General features: G+C 47.0%; 1 protein-coding gene across 1 annotated transcript in view; it reads left to right on the top strand.

Annotated features, from left to right (window-relative positions):
- The first annotated feature begins 1,807 nt into the window (after nucleotides 1–1,807).
- Nucleotides 1,808–17,795, top strand: part of CCN4 (cellular communication network factor 4) — a 57,136-nt gene continuing 41,148 nt past the window's right edge. Inside the window, exon 1 of the mRNA XM_054016746.1 lies at nucleotides 1,808–2,021. Within this exon, the coding sequence (XP_053872721.1) occupies nucleotides 1,974–2,021 (48 nt within the window). The 5' untranslated portion in view covers nucleotides 1,808–1,973. The remainder of the gene's footprint in view (nucleotides 2,022–17,795) is intronic.

Below are 17,795 nucleotides of genomic sequence, written 5' to 3'. Positions count from 1 at the left end.
TGTTCCCCATATGGAGGGAAGCTAACAACTGCTCCTGGTCCCCATGCTCTACCTGTCCTGGCCCCATGCTGGCCATCCTGCACCTTTCATGAGCACAAAGTGCCTTTTACAACACACTTAAGTGCACCGAGGATTCCATCTCTTCCTTCAATGCCCAGATTAGGCCTCTCCGGCAGCAATGGAGATCCTGGCCCTGGTTCTCTTCTCACGTATGCTAATGCAATCCATTGAAGTCCATGGCCTTACAGTGGTGCAGATGAGTGGCGTTAGGCCCCATGTTCTGAGACACACACCTGTCTTCCCTGCCAGAGGGCTGCAAGTGCAGCCACACTAGGGGGATGGAGGGCCAAACGCTGCAGCAATACTCGCATTAAAGCTGGACCTTTTGCAGCTGCATTGAAAAGAATGGCACTGCTTGTGGAGGAAGGGGCTAATTGTAGGGCTGTAGTATCTGGCTCAGAGTTGCTATCTGGATTCTAACTCCTCTGGCTTTAGTCAGTTTAAGCTGGATCGGTAAAAGCTATTTTAACCTGGTTCATCTTTGGGGGAATGAATTGACCATGTACTGTTCTTCCTCACTTTAAGGAAGAGGCAGACTCTGAATTCACACAGGCACAAATTAGGAAGCGTGAGGGAATATTGTGCCTGGCCCTGGTGCGGGGGCATCCTTGACCGCCCCTCAGGGTTTTCATGGCTCCTTTCCAGCTGGTGCTGTAGTGTCTTTCCTAGTCCTGCAAAGGCTGCTGTGGGGTGGGCCAGGCTTCCTAATCATTGCATTATCAGCCCCACCCCGCACCAACTGGACAGGAAGCATCATGGCCTGCCATTGGTGGGACAACCGCCCTGACCCACCGTGTCCCCTACTCCTCATGATAGGACTTGCCCACCACCTCCCCACCCTCTCTGGCATGGGACCAGCCTGCTAATCTCCCATGAGCAGTAGCGGCCTCTGTGGGGAGAGGGAACTAAGGATGCTGACACAACTTTTCTCCGCCACCCCTGAATTTTACTGAAATGACACCTCTGCCCTGAGGAAAAGAGAAAGATAACAGGGATGGCATCGCACTAGGGAGCGACCACACCAGGAGCAAATGGACCAGGGGACCAAACTCCAGGCACGGTGGTCAGTCCTATCTGGGGAGGTTTGTACCTAATGGAGATCCCAAGGGCCTGCCTCTCTCGTGGATACTTTGGCAACCCCCTAGTACAGTTCATCATGCTGATACAATCTCACTGAATTGAAGCAGCGGGGCAATAAAATGACAGGTATAAAACAGGGCCCAGATCTCTACTTGAAATCAATGAAGCGACACCAGCATATAGCTGTGTGGAGGGTCAGACCTCGGCCTTCCCCATGCATTCACATGTGGGTACCTGTGCATGCCATTGAACTTGGCCGGTCTCCTCCCGTGTGTGTCTGCAGGATGGAAGACCAGAACTTCTCCCTGACTCTCAAATAAAAAATAACCAGAATTTTTAAAAGAGCATTTTCAGTTGTGGGTGGGGTGGTAATTTCCTGCAATCAGCGAGACTATTGCAGATTCTTATGGCCATGCCACCTAGCCTGCAAGCCTGGGACAGCCATAAATGTAATGATGGGTAAACGCTGAGTATTTAACTCCCCCTGTTCAAATTATAGCTTGATGCACCACTGCATTGTAACTTTCCCTTTAAGAAACCCCTGGCTAAAGGCAATATAGTGAAATGCAGGAGGTGGGGACAAAAAAAAAAAAAGAAGAAGACGACGTGAAGGCAGGGAAAGTTTCTTCAGAGGAAAAATGCAGGGTTTGTCCTTTGCCCTGACGTCAGATCTGTCTTTAATAAAATCCCCGAAGAGCGAGGAGAAAAATGCAGATCTGCCTGACTCGCTAGTCTGCCAGTTGAGGATTGCTCTGCGTTCCCAACGTGGGGTTTTTGTACAAAACGGCTCTAAATCTGGGTTCAATCAATGTATTTAATCCTGGCTTCCAGTGATGAGGTGGCTTCTGCCCTGGCTTCTAGCAGCAAGCAGCATTTTGCAGGTGAGTTGGCAAAGTGGAGGAGAGAAATGTTTTCTGCAAACTATTATTGGTAGGATTTTAGTGTTCATAAATTGGTGTATGCTGGAAAATGTAAGAGCCGCCTGCTAAGGATTGGGTAGATCGGATCTGAGAGTGCCAAGGGTAAAGGTGAGATGAGGCAGGAGGGGGAATATCTAGAGAAGAACAGAGCTGCCCTTCTGACCCTAATCCTTCATCACCCCAAAATTGGGACCGGTTTTTGAGGCCAGAAAAGCAGCAGCAAATGCAAGTTGCTCAATCCTTTTGCACAGAGCGAATAAATTCCTGTTTGACAGTTTAAATGTGCCAGTGGAACATCACTGTGGGAATTGGATTAGAAGCCAGTTGGGGAACTAAGAAAGAGTCTGAGGGAATCAAGCGCAAAATGTGTGTGTCTTAGCAAAGGTCCAGCAGTAACGCTGAAGGGGGTGGGGAGGAACAGCCTGCTGAGTGAATCAAGGGATCGGAACAGACCACACGTGGCAGCAGCTCCCAGTACACAAGAGAGCAGAAGAGATCCTGATCAAGGGGGGCAGGCCAAGACTGCAAGCCCTGCTGGAGGGGCCAGGGGAGGAAAGGAGAGCAGCTAGCAGAGATCAAACGAGTTTGCAGAGCAGTGTAAAATGGTTAAAAGTGCAGGGTCTGGCCTGTGCATCGTGCAGAAGCCACCTGGCTGACAACGAGAGAGATGGCCAATGATTGAGGGAGTGGGACGTCTGTGCTCTGCAGCTCTGTTTACAGGTGTGCAGGGAGTGGGCCTCGATCAAACGCTCTCTCCAGATCTGGCTCTTTTGGGTAATGTTGATCGCTAATTTGGCTCCTGAACCACTGAGGTCTGAGTGTCACTCATCTAGTGTGTCCAATGTGCCCGTGTGAGACCAGACACCAAGGTGATAAGCGTGGTATAAATCAATAGACAGACAGATATGAGGTCCACCCTAGGAAAAAAATTCGACTTGCCTGTTCATCTAAGGCAAGTAACTTGCTCTGATGGGCAAGTAACATAGCTTGAGTGAGTATTTTCCCTCCCCACTCTCATGGTAGCTGTGATGAGGACTATAGGTTTTGTACCTGCTGTAATCCAATTTCTCGATGGTGAAAGGCTCTGTATTTAAAAACCCAACACAACATAAGTCTGGGGTGGCGGGAGGGCTGGCTAGTGGTGAATGTGTAAATGTTATTTGTTTACTGCTGACAATGTGCTTGGGTCTGATTAGCCCACAAAAGTAAAGCCAGTCCCTGGCCAGGAGACCTTCCAGTTCGAGGCCCTGATCCTTCAATCAGACCCGGGCAGCTGGACCCCTGTGCCTGTGGGCAGTCCCACTAAAATCGTTGGGTCTGATTGTGTGCATCAGATTGCAGGATCAGGCCCTAAAAGGCAGACCCATCAAAGACAGGCTGTATGTGGAAATCCAGAGTGGGGAAGACTTCCTTTTGATAACTACTACTTTCATAATGCATTTGCTTCTTACAGAGAGGGTCTTGAATGAAAAAGGAAGGGGGTTTGGCAGACTGTGACAGGGAAGATATTCCCTGCATAGGGGGCAGCATGGTAAAATGCTGGGAGCATAGTGAGACACCAAGGCTGGTATGTCAGCGTATGAGAGAGCACATGAGGATGTAGAGTTGCAATAAAGTTCTGATTGGCATGGGCTTGGGATGACTGCACTACTACTACTAAGAGCAGCCCCAGGTGAGCCAGTAAAGGCCGTCCCAACCGAGTGCTAATGAAACCCTCCCAGCATGCCACCCCGGATCTTAGTTGATTTTTAGCAGTGACTGTCAAGGCACATAAGTAAAGTAAGTCCCGTCCCCAAGACACCTGCAATATAAGGGCCTGGGTCTACAGGGTGGACAGCTGCCTCCACATGCAGCACCCCATTGATTTCACCCGCATTGTGCCCAAGCACAGCAGACTCCACATGTCTCAGTTTCAGGATTGTGGCCTAAAGAAGAGAGAGCAGGGTGCTCTGGAAAATCCAAAGGTGGGCGTGATTTTCTGCTTTTAGTCTTCCTAACCAGACTAAATTTGCTGGCTGTGGGCAGTGCGGAGAACTGTTTTTAAGAAGGACTGGCATTCCCCGTAGGGCATACAAAGCACAGTGGATGTATTCTGTACATGTATCAGATTCTACTCCATCTTTTAAATGTTTTAGTGAGTTCTTAAACATTTTATTGGGATTATCTTTTCCCCTTCCACTTCTAAGACCAAACTCTCCTAGTACTAGGAGTGCAACTGTACAGGGAGAGAAAGAGAAAAATCTACTGACTTTAAAACTTCTAAATTTTTCCTAAAATATTGTTCTAGACATAGGGTAAAACTTCAAAAAGCACCTTAGCTACTTACAAGTTTCAGAGTAACAGCCGTGTTAGTCTGTATCCGCAAAAAGAAGAACAGGAGTACTTGTGGCACCTTAGAGACTAACAAATTTATTAGAGCATAAGCTTTCGTGGACTACTGCATCCGTAGAAGATGGCTGTAGTCCACGAAAGCTTATGCTCTAATAAATTTGTTAGTCTCTAAGGTGCCACAAGTACTCCTGTTCTTCTCTTAGCTACTTAGCCTCCCAACTCCCATTAACTTTCAATGAAACTGATGCTTCTAAGTGTCTGTCACTTTCAAACACTGGAGTTTGATAACATGACCCCTTTCAGGGCTGGAAACAAGTGCTGTGCTTCTCACTGGGAAACCAAGAGTCTTCCCTTTCTTCTGATTCTAGCCCTGATGGGTCATGAGATTTGAATCTTGTCATTCCTGCAGGACTGAATATTTCCTGTCTTGGGCCTCAGAGCAGGGTGATTTTGGGGAGGGGAAATTCCACGCATAAGGAGAAATAAAGCAATCAAATTTTAGGGGGTGGGGGGATAGGAAGCTCTTTGAAGTTGCTCAGGGGTTTGGAATGTTAGAAGTTGTCTTGTTGGAGATGGTCAGCGGTCTCAGAGTGCAATGGTGTGTGATCCATGCAGTTGAGTGTATGGATATCACCACCATGTAAGGAGGGAGGGGGTGTGCTTGGAACTTTTTTTTCTCAAATCACATTGGTAAACAGTCCCACAGCAAACAGTAAATGGTGCAATTGCCCCCCTAAAAAAGCAGGCAGTTATGCAAGCAGCAGGAAAGATAATTTATTTGAGGGCATCATCACTTATATCTGGTGTGGACAGCAGAAAGAGAACCAACCCAACACTGACTTTGTGGTTTTTGTTTGCGGGGAACAGGGGGTGTATGTGCCAACCTCCCTTTAAATCCCTAGGTTTTCATAATCATTGCCATGGAACTGAACTATGGGCTGCCCTAGACTTGTGGGTAGGATGGTTTGAGAAGAGTAATGTGTAGTTTTTCCTTCTCCTTTTTCTAGGATTTACCGCCAGGGGTTTGGGTCCAAGACGTTTTCATTTGTAAAATATTTGGAACGGGTGGCAGGAAAAACTGATTGTGATTTCTTGGACTCCGTCTCCAAAGGAAACCACGTTTTGACCAATCTAGAACCAAAAAAACAGCCTGGATTTTATTTTTATTTTTTTTCACTGGCAGCTTGTCTAGTGTTTAATCATTTCATGAGTTCCAGGGACCTGGCAAAACACAGATGTTAGGAGGAGGTGAACTCAGGTTGGGTCACTAATAATTTTGTATTTGGAGCTTACAGGCTGATGGTTCCTGGGATCTGGATAATTCTGTGTGGTGTATATTCAAAGTGAGGACAGCTTGACGGGTCACATTCACCCCAGAGCATCTCCATTGCCACTGCTATTCTGTCGGGGACCGTCCTTTTGTTCTGTGTTTGTACAGCACCTAGCACAATGGTCTGCTAGGCATTGCTGCAATGCAAATAATACTGCTTCCATAGTGACTGCTTCCCAGGTACATACGGCAGTTAGGCTTCACTTCCTGACAGCTGGTATCAATTGACAAAGTGCCATTGGGAGCTACGCTGAGTCACACCAGCTGAGAATCAGGCCTAATTTATTCAGCTGCCTTGAAAATGTATGTGCTGTAGTGGAAACCTGGTCAATGGCATCCCGAAAGTGCACCTACTAACTGCACTGTGTTTATTGCTTTGGATTAAAAAGCTTTTGACTTAGGCTATGTCTACACTACAGTCGGCATAATTTATGTCACTCAGGGGGTGAATAACCCCACCCGTCCCCCGAGCAACGGAAGTTACATTGACATACGCGCCGGTGTGGACAGCTTCTCCCAGCGACATAGCTACCGACACTCGCAGGGGCTGGAGAAGCTAAGCCAACGGGAGCTGTCAGCTTAGAGCAGCTACATTAGAGAGCTTACAGCACCACAGCTGCACCACTGTAAGCTCTCTAGTGTAGTCATAGCCTTAGGCCTGCTCTACACTACAAGTTTAGGTCGACTTTAGCAGCGTTAAATCGAATTAAGCCTGGACACGTCCACACGACGAAGCCCTTTCTTTCGACTTAAAGGGCCCTTTAAACCGGTTTCTTTACTCCACCTCCGACGAGGGGATTAGCGCTAAAATCGGCCTTTGCGGGTCGGATTTGGGGTAGTGTGGACGGAATTCGACATTATTGGCCTCCGGGAGCTATACCACAGTGCTTCATTGTGACCGCTTTGGACAGCACTCTCAACTCAGATGCACTGACCAGGTAGACAGGAAAAGCCCCGCGAACTTTTGAACTTCATTTCCTGTTTGCCCAGTGTGGAGAGCACCGGTGACCACGCAGAGCTCATCAGCACAGGTAACCATGATGGAGCCCCAGGATCGCAAAAGAGCTCCAGCATGGACAGAACGGGAGGTACGAGATCTGCTCGCCATATGGGGAGACGAATCAGTGCTAGCTGAACTCTGTAGCAGTAAACGAAATGGCAAAATATTAGAAAAGGTCTCCAAGGCCATGAAGGACAGATGCCATAACAGGGACGCACAGCAGTGCCGCGTGAAAATTAAGGAGCTAAGGCAAGCCTACCACAAAGCCAGAGAGGCAAACGGAAGGTCTGGGGCAGAGCCGCAAACATGCCACTTCTACGCGGAGTTGCATGCCATTCTAGGGGGTGCAGCCACCACTACCCCAACCGTGTGCTTTGACTCCGTCAATGGAGAAACATGCAACAGGGAAGCGGGTTAGGGTACGCGGAAGATGATGATGATGATGAAGACAATGAAGATAGCTCACAGCAAGGAAGCGGAGAAACCGGTTTCCCCAACAGCCAGGATATGTTTATCACCCTGGACCTGGAACCAGTAACCCCCGAACTCACCCAAGGCATGCTCCCAGACCCTGAGGGCACACAAGGGACCTCTGGTGAGTGTACCTTTGTAAATATTACACATGGTTTAAAAGCAAGCGTGTTTAATGATTAATGATTAATTTGCCCTGGCAATTGCGGCCAGTATAGCTACTGGAAAACTCTGTTAACGTGTATGGGGATGGAGCGGAAATCCTCCAGGGACATCTCCAGAAAGCTCTCCTTCATGTACTCCCAAAGCCTTTGCAAAAGGTTTCTGGGGAGGGCTGCCTTATCCCATCCGCCATGGTAGGACACTTTACCACGCCAGGCCAGTAGCACGTAGTCAGGAATCATTGCATAACAAAGCATGGGAGCGTATGGTCCCGGTGTTTGCTGGCATGCAGACAACATCCATTCCTTATCTCTCTTTGTTATCCTCAGGAGAGTGATATCATTCACGGTCACCTGGTTGAAATGGGGTGATTTTATTAAGAGGGCATTCAGAGGTGCCCGTTTCTGCTTGGCTGAACAGAAATGTTCCCCGCTGTTAGCCATGCGGTGGGGTGGGGAGGGGTGAAGGGATCATCCCAGAGAATTGTGTGGGTGGGTGGGGGGGTAGTTAGGTTTGTGCTGCATGTTAACCCGGAAACCGCAGCCCCTCCTTTTACATTGAAAACCCATTTTAAATGGCCAACCCAATGGGTCCTTGGTATAGGAAATGAGGGCGCTACTGTTTGAAACCATTCCCACATGTTATGAGGGTTAAAAAAGCCAAAAGACTGTGGCTTACCATGTCTGCCTGCAAGCCGAATTCTGTTGCCTGGCACCGCATGAGTGATCTCTCACACCAAACCGGCAGGCCCTCAATATAAGAGGAAAAATGCAACCTTGTAACGAAAGCACATGTGCTGTGTAATGTGAACAGCAAAATTTAACGTGAAAGAGTGTATCCATTGTTCTCTAAAATGTGTCTTTTTTAACCACCTCTCCCTTGTCCTCCACCAGCTGCAAATGTTTCTCCTTCGCAGAGGCTAGCAAAGATTAGAAGGAGAAAATGGCGGACTCGGGATGATATGTTCACGGAGCTCCAGATGTCCTCCCACGCTGAAAGAGCACAGCAGAATGCGTGGAGGCAATCAATGTCAGACTACAGAAAAGCACAATATCAACGAGAGGAGAGTTGGCGGGCTGAATCGCGGGATGAACAGAGCAAGTGGCGGGCTGAAGATGATAGGTGGCATCAGCTTGCAGACAGAAGGCAAGAGTCGATGCTCCGGCTGCTGGAGCATCAAACTGATATGCTCCAGCGTATGGTTGAGCTGCAGGAAAGGCAGCAGGAGCACAGACCGCCGCTACAGCCCCTGTGTAACTAACAGCCCTCCTCCCCAAATCCCATTGCCTCCTCACCCAGACGCCCAAGAACATAGTTGGGGGCCTCCGGCCACCCAGTCACTCCACCCCAGATGATTGCCCGAGCATCGGAAGGCTGGCCTTCAATAAGTGTTAAAGTTTTAAAGTTTTAAACTGCAGTGTGTCCTTTTCCTTCCCTCCTCCCTCACCCCTCTCGGGCTACCTTGGCAATTATCCCCCTAGTTGTGTGATGAATTAATAAAGAATGCATGAATATGAAGTAACAATGACTTTATTGCCTCTGCATGCGGTGCTCGAAGGGGGAGGGGTGGATGGTTTACAGGGAAGTAGAGTGAACCGGGTGGGGGAGGTGGAGGGTTCATCAAGGAGAAACAAACATAAGTTTCACACCGTAGCCTGGCCAGTCACAAAACTCGTTTTCAAACCTTCTCTGATGCGCACTGTGCCCTGCTGTACTCTTCTAACCACTGTGGTGTCTGGCTGCGCGTAGTCGGCGGCCAGGCGATTTGCCTCAACCTCCCATCCCGCCAGAAATGTCTCCCCCTTACTCTCACAGATATTGTGGAGCGCACAGCAAGCAGCAATAACAATGGGGATATTCTTTTCGCTGAGGTCTGAGCAAGTCAGTAAGCTGCACCAGCGCGCTTTTAAACGTCCAAATGCACATTCCACCACCATTCAGCACTTGCTCAGCCTATAGTTGAACAGGTCCTGACTACATGAGCCATGGCATTAAGGGGTAGGCTGGGTCCCCAAGGATCACGATAGGCATTTCAACATCCCCAACAGTTATTTTCTGGTCCGGGAAGAAAGTCCCTTCCTCCAGCTTTCAAAACAGACCAGAGTGCCTGAAGACGTGAGCATCATGTACCTTTCCCGGCCATCCCACGTTGATGTTGGTGAAACGTCCCTTGTGATCCTTGCAGCAGCATTGAAAAAAGTACCCCTTGCGGCCCCCACAGTAGATTTGCCCACTCCAAATTGATTCCCGACTGACCGGTAGCTGTCTGGCGTTGCAAGCTTCCACAGGGCTATCGCCACTCACTTCTCAACTGTGAGGGCTGCTCTCATCCTGGTATTCTGGTGCTTCAGGGCAGGGGAAAGCAAGTACTGTAGTATATGCAGAGCCAGGACATGCCAAAGCAAAACCAGGACCAGCCAATGAGGAGAATGCAGCGCGGCGACGAGAGTGATGAGGAAATTGACATGGACACAGCCCTCACACAAGGTATGGACCCCAGCAATGTGCAAATCATGGTGTTACTGGGGCAGGTTCATGCCGTGGAACACCGATTCTGGGCCCGGGAAACAAGCACAGATTGGTGGGACCACATCGTGTTGCAGGTCTGGGACGATTCCCAGTGGCTGTGAAACTTTTGCATGCGTAAGGGCACTTTCATGGAACTTTGTGACTCCATGATCCCAGTGCTATGGCGTCTGGTCTGAAAAAAGGCGCGAAACTGATGGAGGGAGGGGCGACTGACGACATGGTGTACAGGTACAGGGAATTAAAATCAACAAAGGTGGCTGTGCATCAGGGAGAAAAACAAACAACTGTCACACAGAATGCCCCCCCCCAAAGATTGAACTCAAAACCCTGGGTTTAGGAGGCCGTTGATTTCACGGAGGAAGGGGGAAGCAAATGAATAGAGAACAAATCTGGTCCATCTATTTTTTACATCTTAAGCTGGCAGCAGACGGTGCAGCATGACTGATAGCCCTCGGCATCTTCTGGGTACTTGGCAGAAGATACTGTACTATGACTGCTAGCCATCATCGTCAAGATGGTTCAGTAGGACTGCCGGCAGGACTGAGTCTCCAGGAGACAAAGCATGTCTGCCCAGGTGCCTATGATTGAACTGGAGTACGACGACGACGGATACCAGTCGTAATACACCATCTACTGCAACCCCACGTCTGCCAGCACCCAGATAGCCGACGAAGGCTACCAGTCATACTGCACCGTCTACTGCCAAAAAGCAATTAGCTGCTGCTGTGTAGCAATGCAGTACCACGTCTGCCAGCACCCAGATGACATATGGTGACGGTGAGCTGATCTGAGCTGGCTCCATGCTTGCCATGGTATGTTGTCTGCACAGGTAACCCAGGTAAAAAGGCGCGAATCGATTGTCTGCCGTTGCTCTGACGGAGGGGGAGGGGCCTGACGGCATGTACCCAGAACCCCCCGCGACACTGTTTTGCATCATCAGGCATTGGGATCTCAACCCAGAATTCCAATGGGCGGCGGAGACTGCGGGAACTGTGAGATAGCTACCCACAGTGCAACGCTCCAGAAGTCGACGCTAGCCTTGGTACCGTGGACGCGGTCCGCTGGCTTCATGCACTTAGAGCATTTTATGTGGGGACACACACACAATCGGCTGTATACAACCGATATCTATAAAACCGGCTTCTATAAATTCGACCTAATTTCGTAGTGTAGACATACCCTTAGAAGCTCCCCTCTTGCACACCCACACGCACAAGCAAATAATTGCCCTTTCAAATGCAAAGTCCTGGAAGTGTCACTGCCTGGAGGTTAAGATGGTTCCTTGAAGTTCAATTAGGATTCAGTCCTGTTCCCACTGAAACCATTCACAAAACCCCCCACTGACTTCAGCAGTAGTAGGGCTGCTTTGTACTTTTCATAACATCTGTCATCCGTCTCCAAACTCGGGATTGTGCTGATTGCCTTCAGCTTCATTCTGTAGCAGCTGGAGCTCTGCAAAGAGTGTGACAATTATAGTGAGAGAGGGTGGGGTAGGCCTGGGAGCCAGGACTCCTGGGTTCTCTTCCCAGCTCTGCCTCTGACTACTTGTGCCTCTTTGGGGAACTCCTTCCAGGGGTCTTGAGATTCTCTGAGGAAACGCGCTAAGAGTGATTGGTTTTAATAATCCTGCTTTCACTTACATAGCATGTTCCTGGAAAGATCTCAATGACAGTTTCCTAGTTATTGTTCCCATTTTACACATGGGTAAATTGGGTGCAGAGAGATTAAGGACAAAACTGGTAAAAGTGGCTACTGGTTTTGGGAGTCTCCATTTTTGGGAACCTAAAATAGGAGACCTGGGACAGAGTTTTCAGAAGGGTCCAGATCACGCAGTTGGGGTCTGACTTTTTTTTTTTTAATAAACACTGGCTCCCCTTTAGGGACCAGAATGAATGGTCAGATTAAAAAAAAATAAAATAACAAAAAACAAAAACAAAAAAATCCCTCAGCATTTTGAGTGCTGACCTTATTGAATCTTACTGAGCACACTTGTCTGCCTGTCTCTTGCTTAGGCTTTGTCTACACTAGCATTTTTGTTGGTGAAACTTTTGTCGGTCAGGGTGTGAAATACACACACGCACTCCCGACACAACAAAAGTGCCGGTGTGTGCAGTGCTATGTCGTCGGGAGTGAGGCCAATATAGGTCTATTAAAAATAATACATGGCACAAGAAGTTCAGAGACCCCTGGAAACACTGCCCTCACATCAGGAATAAGCAGCACCTAGCACATCTCAGAAGGAGACCCCTAGGGCTAGGATAGAAGCAGGAGGAGGAGGCAGCAATAGGGAGAAGGCTTTTCAACAGCTTTGGGGCTAGGAGGGTAAGTAAGGATCAGGGCTTCCAACTCAGAACTAGCAAGGAGATCAATTAGCCCTGTCCCAGATGTGGGGGAAGGGAGAGAAGGCTTGTGTGCGTTAACAGTCCACATGAGTTAGGGTTACCATATTTAAACCTTCGTTTTTTTGGCAATTCCCCCCCGGAAGGGGATTTGAGTACCAAAAAGCCGGACATGTCCGGGAAAAAACGGACGTATGGTAACCCTACATGAGTAGACGGGGAGGGGAGCGCTCAAGCTGGAACAGCTGCAGAAGAAAATTGACATTAAGGATACGTTTTGCAACAAAACCCAAATAATGAATTTCTAATATGGATGCTCCCCGACTTACGGAAGCATTCCGTTCTGGAACGCCTTGCGTAACTCGAATTTTGCATAAGTTGGGAACGTATACCTGACCATTACACCAAAAAACTTTCTGGCTTACGGAACTTACGGAACTTTTTCTGTAAATGCAGATTTGCGTAAGTCGGGTTTGCGTAACGCGGGGCGTGTCTGTACTCAGGTTGCTAGCACATTTCAGCCCCATGCGGTCATCTATACATCAGTTTCCCCTCTCTCAATAGCTCCCCATGTTAGTTAGAGATGGCGTCTCTTCTATTCATCTGGGTCTGTCATTATATTTAGCCTAGAAGGAGAATGATAATGGGAGATGAGCGGGCGAGGAAGCCTATGGTTCATGTCCTTGGGATGTCTTGTGGCAAGGCCAAAGAAAGACTTTGGGGGTTTGTGCAAAGAAACTCTGCAGGGTCTTGAGTGCATCAGGGACTGAGTCGGCTCAGCACAGGAAGGCTCACCTTCTGCGCCAAGCTTCGTGCAGGCACAGGGGACCGTCGGCCTGGTTTGGCATCTAAGAGCTTATCGTTTTGGAAAAGTCATAAGCGAAAATTACTTACACACCTTCAGTGATGGGGATGTATGGCAGACTAATCCAGTGCCATTTATATTCAAGTGGACAAAGTTTACAGCACCTGGAATGCTGTGAATGGCTTATACAGTACACGTGTCAAATGTCTGCTCCTGCCGTTCACTGAATGATCACAAATATTTTAGGTGGGGTTTGTCTTTATTTTCTTGGTTTATGACTAAGAAACCAGACTGGATATGAAGTATTGACTTTATTCCCCCACACACCCAAATATATAATGATCTAACCGAATTTACCCAGGTATTCAGTTAGAGTTAGATGTACAAGACTACTGCCTACAGTATTTACTGATTTCAATACATTACTTAGGCCTGGTCTGTAGACGTAGAGAAAGAGACCTTCTAAAAACGTTAAAATGTATGACTGGAACGCAAAACCTTAAATTAGAGTGAAGAAATGAAGACTCGGCACATCGTTTCTGAAAGGTTGCTGACCCCTGGTGTAATACATTTGAGGACTCTAGGCACTGTAGCACTGGCTACACGGTTTGTGCTATACTCCTTCCTTGCAGCCACTAAAATTCCACAGCTGTTACTCTGTCAAACCCGGACCTCTTTGTTTCCCCACAGCCAGCCAAGCACATGTACCCGCTTTCTTGAACAGCATTTAATTTTTCCCATATGAATTCGGATTTCTCTGCCTGCTTATCAAACCAGAAATACACCCTAGAGAGTGCAGAAAACTCCTTAGTGGCTGTAGCAGATCTGCTTTTGCCAGTTACAATTCAAATTCAAGATAACAATTAATTAGTTGTGATTTACATCCAGCAGGATTATGGAAGATTTAAAAACCCTCTGGTGGTACAGACAGTCATTTACCATCTCACTCAAAATAACCAGCTAATATTCTAATATATTTGTGGCAACCAAGTGTATCATGGTGAATGCAAAGACCTCTTGGAACATTACAGCGACATTGGTATTAGAATTCTGATTCTCCTGCTATAAATGTAGACTCCTCTTCCATTTAAGGTGAAGGAGACTCTCTCCCAGCAGTTAGCTGTATAGGGCCATGCCATACTGTTGAGCAGTTCTGATTGGAGATAGTGGTACACAACATTAGCCAGCTTGTTACAACATAATATTAGTGTAAAGCAAATAGGAATTTTGTTCTATTAGTTAAATGTGAAAGGTATCATATTTTCCCTAGAATCATCTAGGCATAGAGCTGGTCAAATGTTTTCAGATTTTGAAGAAATTTTCATCAGTCCCCCCCCAACCCCCAGCTCTACATAGGCTCTACATAGGCTTTTACTCAAAATGAAGTTTCAGTGTGAAAACATGAAATAAACAGGAGCATTCGTAATCTAAGACCATGTACAGTACATAAAGGAATCAAGACTTTAAGCAAAGCAGAAAATAGAGTTTGATTTGGTGGTTCAACTCCTAGAGAGGGGAAAATGTGCTGATTCACACGCACAGCTCATTAAAAAGTTGCTATATTTTAGTCTAGATCATCCTTCTCTGAGTCAGTCATTGCAGTTTGTGTCAAAATTGTTTAGTCTACTTAGATTGTAACAGTCCTGGTAGCGAGGAACATATTTTCTGAGGGGTTTTCTATAGAACTAAGCACAATGTTGTTGCTCAACTAAGGGCTCGTCTACATTATGCGCTGGATCGATGGGCAGCGATTGATCCAGCGGGGGTCGATTTATCGCATCTAGTCTAGACGCGATAAATGGACTGCCGAGTGCTCTGCCATCGACTCCGGTACTTCACCAGGGCGAGAGGCGCAGGCGGAGTCGACGGGAGAGCATCAGCCATCGACTTACCACAGTGAAGACACCGCGGTAAGTAGATCTAAGTTATTCACGTAGCTGAAGTTGTGTTCCAGCACCCCGTCATTGGCTTTAGAGTAATACCCTGTATGTTTAATCCCTATTAAATTCTATAGGGCTTTTCTATAAGGGAAGGCTCTCTGTGTATCTGGGGGCATGAGAAACTGGTGTGCAGGAGATGAGGGTGTGCATATCTCTCCATGCCTCACCCAACTGAAACATAACCCCAGAGTCTGTATTTAATTCTTTCAGCAGTGCCCCATCTGCACATGGGGATCCCCTGCGAAAGGAAGTTCCAAGGTGCACCATCAGGCTGTTGACTTCTTGCTCATCTCTAAGTTCAAGGACTTCCCTGAACCTAGACTGACTTCTGTATTTGTAATGTGTATGTGATACACAGCTGCTTTCAGATTCAGCTATGAAAGCTTCTGCTTCTGACAGATGAGATGCTTAATGAGCAGATATATATTTAAAAGGCCTCCTATGTAAACCTTAAAATAGAGCCAATAGCTTTTCAGCAAAGTCACTATTCGTGACTTATTTTTGGTTGTGTGTGTTTTGAGGTAGATCAAAATCCTTTCCATGATGCCATCCTGACATGCAAAGCTCTGCATTCTCGATTAAGGGAGTGAAGCGGCAGCATCTCATTCGATGAATGGAAGGAACATGCAGGCTGCACAGCCAAAATCTCTCTTGTTCTTTCTCGAAAACCTTGTCTATGCTAGAAAGTTGTACCACTTTATCTGTATAGATCTAGTTAAAGTAATGCAACCCCTCACCTCCACTGTGGACTCAGTTATATCAGTAGAAAGGTGTTTATGTTGGTATATCTTATTCCCACATGGGAAGGGCAATAAGATATATAGGCATAACCACATCCTCATTATACTGTTGGTATAAATACTGCAATAGCCGATCACACCCCTAACCAACATAGTTATACTTGTACAATTTTTGAGGGTAGCTCAGGCCTTAGTCTAGGGGTAGTCAATAGGCGTACCACGGGCCAAATCTGGACAGCCAGATACTTTTGAATGGACCCCAGAATCTTTTTATTTACTTAGTATTATTATTATCATCATTATTGTTATTCTTTTTTTATTATTTTACTCTGGAGTCTGGACCTTGCCTATACCTTGACCAAGAAATTTGGACCTTGACAAAAAAATAATTGACTACTCCTGCCTTAGTCTATAAACTATTGGCTGGGAAGAAACATGTTAGTCTCTAAGGCAGGGATCGGGAACGTTTGGCATGTGGCCCGTTAGGGTAAGCCCCCTGGTAGGCCGGGCGGTTTGTTTACCTGCCTCGTCTGCAGGTTCGGCCGATCGCAGCTCCCACTGGCAATGGTTCACTGCTGCAGGCCAATGGGGGCTGCGGGAAGCTGCGGCCATCATATCCCTTGTCCCATGCCGCTTATCCTGGCGGGCTGCATGCCAAACGTTACCGATCCCTGCTCTAAGGTGGCACAAGGACTCCTCCTTGTTCTTGCTGATACAGACTAACACGGCTACTGCTCTGAAACCATTCAGCATTCTGTCATTCCTACCTCAATACTGCCCCCTTGTGTTTAGGGTGTTGTGAAATTAAGAAACAAAGTGATCTGGTACAACCAAAGGTGTCGATGCATAGACTCTCTGTTTATAATTGTGACTGAAACATGAAATGCTGAGGGCTACTGACAGCCAACAATAGCCAATTTTACAATAAAATTCCATGTTAAAAAAGAATAATCTCAGTGCTCGTGTGATTGAGACGTTTTTTTTACTAGGCTAGGACGAAAACACAAGTAGCCAGCGCTGCTTGTCTGTCCCTTGGGAAAGTTTGTGAGTACATTAACCATTTAAATACTGAGATATTTCCATTCACTTGGAACGTGGCTATATAGGGCAGTGGAGAAATGATAGCAATTATGAATGTAGTGCTTTTTAGATGTCCCAGTTTAACAGTCTGAAGACCTCTGTTCATAGCACAACTGATCCATGTGATCCACCAGTGTGCTTCAGTTCTGACCTGGAAGGACCTCTTACTCTAGAGGCCAGGTCCGCAGCTGCTATAAATTCACACAGCTTGTTTGAGCTCAATGGAACTCACCTGAGGACGTGGCTCTTGGTTTTTATGCCAGGCTTGTCACCATGGCATCAGAGTATCTCTTGCGCTGGGAGGGGAATTCATCTCCAGGTCCATTTAACCCTGGGCCCCTACTGACATTACTGACCTGTGCAGATTGTGGTGGACGCATGTCTAACAGGAAATGGACTAAGCGCCCCTCCTTCCCCCATTTCACATAGCCATCAGGGTGTAAACTTTTTTGTTGTTGCCAGTTTGTGTTGGATTTGAACCAGTGTTGTGGTGCTGAATGGCTCTAATCCATTCACCATTCAGACCCTCCTATGCTGCTTGTTTACAAGATGCAAAAATAAAGCAATTTCCTCATTGTGCTGCACATAAAATTTGTGAGGATCAACTGAGTGGATCTATTTTCTGCAACTAGTAGAACTCAACAACTTAGTTTGTTAAATATGTGTGGGAGGAAGGCTGGTATTGTGGGTAAGGCATGAGAGTGAGAAATCTAGGTTCTGCCACAGACATCTGATTTCACTTTTCTGTGCCTCAGTTTCTCCACCCATAAAATAGGGGTATTTAATACTTCTGCCCTCAAAGTTAAGAGTGACACGCCTGGAAAATGTTTATGAAGTGATTTGCATTCCTTCAGTGAGAAGACACTAATAAAATGTGAAACATTTTGATGTACATTACTCACCCTTTCAGATTATTCATGCACAGACCTCTCTGGAAGGCAGTTATCCTCCTTGTCTAGTTTGAACTTCATTTTGGTGTTATCACCTTTTATTTTGGGCTGTCTGATG

Source organism: Malaclemys terrapin, chromosome 2 (genome assembly GCF_027887155.1).
Source record: "Malaclemys terrapin pileata isolate rMalTer1 chromosome 2, rMalTer1.hap1, whole genome shotgun sequence".
NCBI lineage: Eukaryota > Metazoa > Chordata > Testudines > Emydidae > Malaclemys > Malaclemys terrapin.
Note: the sequence above shows the minus strand (reverse complement) of the source record. Positions and strands in the feature narration are given on the sequence as shown.